Source organism: Rhinoraja longicauda, chromosome 29 (assembly GCF_053455715.1).
Source record: "Rhinoraja longicauda isolate Sanriku21f chromosome 29, sRhiLon1.1, whole genome shotgun sequence".
Lineage (NCBI taxonomy): Eukaryota > Metazoa > Chordata > Chondrichthyes > Rajiformes > Arhynchobatidae > Rhinoraja > Rhinoraja longicauda.
The window spans coordinates 29,244,618-29,251,046 of record NC_135981.1 but is presented as its reverse complement, the minus strand read 5'-3'; the positions used below and the strand labels follow the sequence as shown (position 1 = coordinate 29,251,046).

The 6,429-nt window shown below is 46.6% G+C and overlaps 1 protein-coding gene across 1 annotated transcript; it reads left to right on the top strand.

Annotated features, from left to right (window-relative positions):
• Window positions 1–2,425: 2,425 nt before the first annotated feature.
• Window positions 2,426–6,025, top strand: LOC144607720 (interferon alpha-1-like). The gene is made up of 4 exons (XM_078424753.1): window positions 2,426–2,446; window positions 3,461–3,550; window positions 5,555–5,794; window positions 5,897–6,025. The coding sequence occupies exons 1-4, from the start codon at window positions 2,426–2,428 to the stop codon at window positions 5,993–5,995; spliced, it is 450 nt and encodes a 149-aa protein (XP_078280879.1). The 3' UTR covers window positions 5,996–6,025.
• Window positions 6,026–6,429: the final 404 nt, after the last annotated feature.

Genomic DNA, 6,429 nt, shown 5'->3' with positions numbered 1-6,429 from the left:
TGAATTGATCATGGGGAACAAGGACATGGCAGACCAATTGAATAACTACTTTGATTCTGTCTTCACTAAGGAAGACAAAAATAATCTGCCGGAAATAGCAGGGGACCGGGGGTCAAATGAGATGGAGGAACTGAGTGAAATCCAGGTTAGTCAGGAAGTGGTGTTACGTAATTTGAATGGATTAAAGGCCGATAAATCCCCAGGGCCAGACCTGGAGTATTGCGTACAGTTTTGGTCTCCTAACCTGAGGAAAGACATTCTTGCCATAGAGGGAGTACAGGGAAGGTTCAACAGATTGATTCCTGGGATGGCAGGACTTTCATATCAAGTCAAGTCAATTTTATTTTGTATAGCACATTTAAAAACAACCCACGTTGACCAAAGAGCTGTACATCTGATTAGGTACTAAGGAAAAAATATGAAACATACAGTAGCACGCAAACAGTTCACAGCGCCTCCTCAATGAGCCTCAAACGCTAGGCAGTAGAAATAGGTTTTGAGCCTGGACTTAAAGGAGTCGATGGAGGGGGCAGTTCTGATGGGGAGAGGGATGCTGTTCCACAGTCTAGGAGCTGCAACCGCAAAAGCGCGGTCACCCCTGAGCTTAAGCCTAGACCGCGGGATAGTGAGTAGAAAGACTGGATAGACTCGGCTTATACTCGCTGGAATTTAGAAGATTGAGGGGGGATCTTATAGAAACGTATAAAATTCTTAAGGGTTTGGACAGGCTAGATGCAGGAAGATTGTTCCCGATGTTGGGGAAGTCCAGAACAAGGGGTCACAGTTTAAGGATAAGGGGGAAGTCTTTTAGGACCGAGATGAGAAAGTTTTTTTTCACACAGAGAGTGGTGAATCTGTGGAATTCTCTGCCACAGAAGGTAGTTGAGGCCAGTTCATTGGCTATATTTAAGAGGGAGTTAGATGTGGCCCTTGTGGCTAAAGGGATCAGGGGGTATGGAGAGACGGCAGGTACAGGTTACTGAGTTGGATGATCAGCCATAATCATATTGAATGGCGGTGCAGGCTCGAAGATTGTTCCCGATGTTGGGGAAGTCCAGAACAAGGGGTCACAGTTTAAGGATAAGGGGGAAGTCTTTTAGGACCGAGATGAGAAAGTTTTTTTTCACACAGAGAGTGGTGAATCTGCGGAATTCTCTGCCACAGAAGGTACTTGAGGCCAGTTCATTGGCTATATTTAAGAGGGAGTTCTCCTTCAGCAGAGTCCTTGATATCATGTCATATCATATCATATCATATATATACAGCCGGAAACAGGCCTTTTCGGCCCACCAAGTCCGTGCCGCCCAGCGATCCCCGTACATTAACACTATCCTACACCCACTAGGGACAATTTTTACATTTTACCCAGCCAATTAACCTACATACCTGTACGTCTTTGGAGTGTGGGAGGAAACCGAAGATCTCGGAGAAAACCCACGCAGGTCACGGGGAGAACGTACAAACTCCTTACAGTGCAGCACCCGTAGTCTCCGGCGCTGCATTCGCGGTAAAGCAGCAACTCTACCGCTGCGCTACCGTGCCGCCCTATACACTTCCTGCCCCTCCACCTTCCTTAGCATCATCTGCAAACTTGGACTCAAGGCCTTCAATCCCCTATCCAAATTATTATTATACAACGTGAAAACAAGCGGCCTCAGCACCGACCCTTGCGGAACTCCACTATTCACGGGCAGCCAACCTGAAGAAGCGCCTCTGTAAATTGTCCCGAGTGTGCAGGGAATGGATGGGAAAGTGGGAGAACAGAAAAGTACCTTGAACGAGTGATGGTTTGTCAGTGTGGATTCGGTGGCCGACGGGCCTCTTTCGATGCTCTGTGTCTGAACTAAACTAAGGTAGACACAAAATGCAGCAGTAACTTAGCGGGTCGGGCAGCATCTCTGGAGAGAAGGAATGGGTCGTTTCGGATCGAGAACATATATTGAACTGAACTAAACGAGTTGTGCTCCTGCAAGGTTAGATTTAACCGAATGACGGTAAAACCAAAGATACTAGTCTCTTAGTAGTATCTTTGGGTAAAACAAATGTTTTCACAATATTTCAGTGCAATAATAACCCAATACCAGTTGGTCCCGTTTCCCTTCAGCCTCTCAGCGGGACCCGAGCGGTTCACACACACGCCCACTCTCGGATGTGACGAGCCCGTCTCTTTCCCCGGGACACTTTCGCTTTGGCTGAAGTCGCGGCGCGGCCGCTTCTCCCCGGCAGACGGAGCCGGAGACTTCCCGCGGCGGCGAGAAAAGAGGAAAGGGATCGGGACCGACTTCACACTCGGTCTGATGTAAAGAACAGAGTGGCCAGAAGCATTTTCCCTCGGAGAGCAGAGTGTGGGTCAGGTGTTACGGCGCAGAGAGAGTCGCCACCATCCAAGCGGCCGTGAGCCGGCTCTCCGCACTGTCCCCGTGAGATGTGGCTTCACCGCAGTTGGGTGAGTGGAGGGGCGGCTTTAACACAATCTCTGTCCGTGGCTCCGAGGGTGAGCGCTGAAAGGCGCAGTGTTACTATAACCCGGATAAAATGCAGCCCCCAGCAATGCACAGACACAGTCACGTCCCCCTCCCCACCCCATCCCCTGCCCAGACTGAACCTCCCCCACAACACCTGCGACCCCCTGATGTGAACCTGCGACCCCCTGATGTGAACCTGCGAAGCTCTGAGCCGCAGCGCCGCTTGTTCTCTCCCATCGCGGATTTCCCCGTCGCTGCTGCGGGACTCTCCCACTTTCACATTCTTTACTTCAGAACGGAGACCGCTCTCTCCCGACACCTTCCAAATTTCCAGCGCAATCATTTTACTTTTCAAACATCACCTATTTTCGGATTGTATGATATTAAAGCGGGCAGCATGGCAGAGACAGCTCACAGAATCCACAGACATCGGTCTCGGCAGCACAGGCGGCCGCTCCAGGATCACAAGCCGCTGCATTTCCATATCCAGAGTTTCAGTCAGCGATCAGGGACCGTTTTCGGAGCTGATTCTGGTCTCGGATCGGTGCTTTACTCAGTGTGGGTTGAAGATGGCTTTGGGCAGTGTCTGCAGAGTTTGCATTGTGTGGGTGTTGTTGTCCGGGACCCTGAGCCTGGGCTGTGAGAGGCTGCAGTTACTGCAAGTTCTCAACACGGATACTCTGGGCAAACTGAATGAAATGGTGAGTTGTTCCCGCTCCCAGTGACCGATCCGACACTCTCCGGGCTGTTTGTTGTTAAAATGTCAGTGATTACACGGAGTCTGTTCTCCAGTATTTCTCTGTCTGGGGTTGTTTATATTCTACACTCTGGATCTTCCCCTTCGCTCCACCTACTCGACATGTTTGACTTGATTGCATTTATTTACAGTATTTCTGATTAGAATGGATAGCATGCAAAACAAAGATAATGACTGTAGCTCGGTACACGTGCCAATATAAACCTAACCCGAGTAACGTTGACATCTTGTGTCTCAGGGTGGCCACCTCTCCCCACAGTGTGGGACTGAGCGACGGTCGTTGGAAACCAAACCCTTGGAGCTGGTGAAACTTTCCATGGGGGTTCATGTGAGTAAACTCGGCATTTTACATCTATGTGGTTCATTCCAGTTGCTTCAGTCAAAAGTTTTAACGAATCCCATCTGATCCTTTGCCAGAGATTGTGACGTTAGTATTCAACTACTTCTGATCATGTCATCTGTTCTGCGGCCTTGTTCAAGCGCCTGTGGTCCCTGTTGTGCACTCTCCCAACCCTCTCTCCCGGTTTCACCTTATCTAGTTTATTCGTCCATCTATTGAGTTTATTTCAGTTAATCTCCTGGAAATCCTCTCAAAGAGTCACTACAATACAGTGCAGAAACAGGCCCTTTGGCCCAACTTGTCCACACTGGCCAATATGTCCCAGCTATCCTATCCAAATGATTCAAACCTGTCCTAACCATGTACATGTCTAACTGTTTCTTAAAGGTTGGGATAGTCCCAGTCTCAACTACCTCCTCTGGCAGCTTATTACATACACCCACCTCCCTTTGGGTGAAAAGTTTACCCCTTAGATTCACGTTAAATCTTTCCCACTTCATTTTAAACCTATGTCCTCTGGTCCTCAATTCACCTACTCTGGGCAAGAGACTCGGTGCTTTCACATGATCTATTCCTGTGATGATTTTATACACCTCTATAAGATCACCTCTCATCCTCCTGCACTCCAGGGAATAGTCTCAGCCCACTCAATCTCTCCCTTTGGTTCAGACCGTATAGTCCTGGCAACATTCTCGTAAATCTTTCAGTACCCTTTCTAGCTTGACAACATCTTTCCTATAAAATGGTGCCCAGAACTGAACAAAATACTCTAAATGCAGTTTCACCACCCTCTTATACAACTGCAATATGGCCTCCCAACTTCTATACTGATGAAGGCCAATGTGCCAAAGGCCTTTGTGACCACCTTCTCTCCCTGCGACTTGACCTTCAAGGAACCATGCACCTGCACGCCTAGATCTGTCTGCTCTACAACACTCCCCAGAGCCCTGCCTTTCACTGTGTAGGTCATGCCCATATTAGACTTCCCAAAATGCAACACCTCACATTTCTATGTATTCGATCAATCATTCCTCAGCCCACCTGGTCAATCGATCAAGAACCTGCTGCAATTTTTTCACAACTATCTTCACTATCCCCTCCTCTTAAATCATCTCACAAGCTGTATCCAGCATAGGCGATGAAACCTTGACACCACTCTACCCTCCAAATGATTGAGTGCAATGAGCAATTGTGAGGTTCACCTCTGGTTTGATTAAATCCTTACATAACCCAGCAAGTCCATTGGGTTCATGGAGGAGAGGGCACAGGGGACCCAATAGAAGTGTACAACATTATGATCTGTGTAGATAGGGTGGACTACAGTAAACATTTCCCCATAATAGAGGTACCACTAACCAGAGGGCTTGCTTTATGGTGAGAACTAAATGCTTGGATGGGATAGAGGGAAAAAATATATTCCATCCAGTGTGTAGTTGAATGTTGGGCTCACTGACTGAGAGGGTCCTTGAGGCAGAAATTCTAACAGCATTTAGGAGGTATCTAGACCACTTCCTTTCTTGAATCCAAGTGGTCTAAATATTGAACCATCCTTTTGATAAATGTCCATGCACTGTTCAAACCTATATATGCAATTTCACTTGGCTCTGACTTTCTTTCATTTGTGAAAGGTTAGCAGACCTCCAGTTGAACATAGAACGTACAGCACAAGAACAGGCCCTTCTGCGCACTGTGTCTGTGCCAAACCTGATGCCAAGACCATCACTTATCTACCTGCCAATACCAAGTATCCCCCCCAATCCCTGTATATCCATGTGCCAATCCAATATTGTATTAAAAACTGCCTCACAGATCTCCTTTAAACTGTCCCTCTCACATTAAAGCCATGCCTTCTAGTACTTATGCATTGATTGTTTGAAACTATACCCGATTACCTGATACCTTGCCCTACTAAGACTCATAAGCATTCTATTCTATCTTTAAAACTTACTGGATCCAGGATCTGTCTAATGTCACCGTATGTGTTTTGCACAGGCCCAGGACAGGATCGCGATTGTCCATCAAACACTGCATCACCTCCGCAGGATCTACAGCATGAAGCTGAGCTCAGTAACGTGGGTCCAGGCCACAGTGGAACACTTCACACTTCTCTTGGATCGACAGCTGAGAGAGCTGGAAGTCTGTGTCATGAAAGCAAGGACAGGGTCCAGGGCAAGGAAAAATGCCACAATTCTTAAATATTTTAAGGATCTGACAAAGTTTCTGAAACAGAAGGTGAGCTGCCACACATGACACTTTGTAATTACCAACAGAATTTGCAGACAATTCCAACCTCTTCATTATCTGATAAATTTACTTGACTTTTTCCCATTTTAGGGATTCAGTGACTGTGCCTGGGAAATAACCTACGCTGAGACCAGGGCACATTTACAACAGCTCCTTCTCATCATGGCAACAATCAGCAAGGAACACTGAAGATTTTTAAAGACTAAAATTGATGTCTATTAATTTAAAGAACACCTTCTGCTGTTGTCAGAATGTGGAGTTTCAGCATTTGCTGACTTTACTATACATTATTTTCTGATACTGATGTGTATTTTGCCTTGAGAGAGATGGAGATCAAAGAACATTTGGCTTATTCTCTGATTTTACTTGTTTTAATTTATTGATATTTATTTTTATACCATTATCCTGTGATGAAATATGAATCTGGTGAACAATCCCCTTTAAAAGACTGGCAGCTGCTGCAATGCAGAGTTCTATGACTGGATAAGGTGCTCTGTGCTCAGCTGACCATTCTCAATGCCTTGCTGTAGTTTGTCTCTGCTATGGTCGATACTATTTCACTTCCTACTCTGAAGTGAACTGGTGGCATTTCATGTTGAATGATCTCAGCTATATGAGCTGTT

Bases quoted from the DNA above. Each gene is read 5' to 3' on its own strand.
- LOC144607720 (XM_078424753.1), top strand. From the start codon at position 2,426: ATGTGGCTTCACCGCAGTTGG. The intron at 2,447-3,460 runs GTGAGTGGAGGG...CTTGTGTCTCAG, and splicing joins TGTGGCTTCACCGCAGTTGG to GGTGGCCACCTCTCCCCACA. The intron at 3,551-5,554 runs GTGAGTAAACTC...TGTTTTGCACAG, and splicing joins AACTTTCCATGGGGGTTCAT to GCCCAGGACAGGATCGCGAT.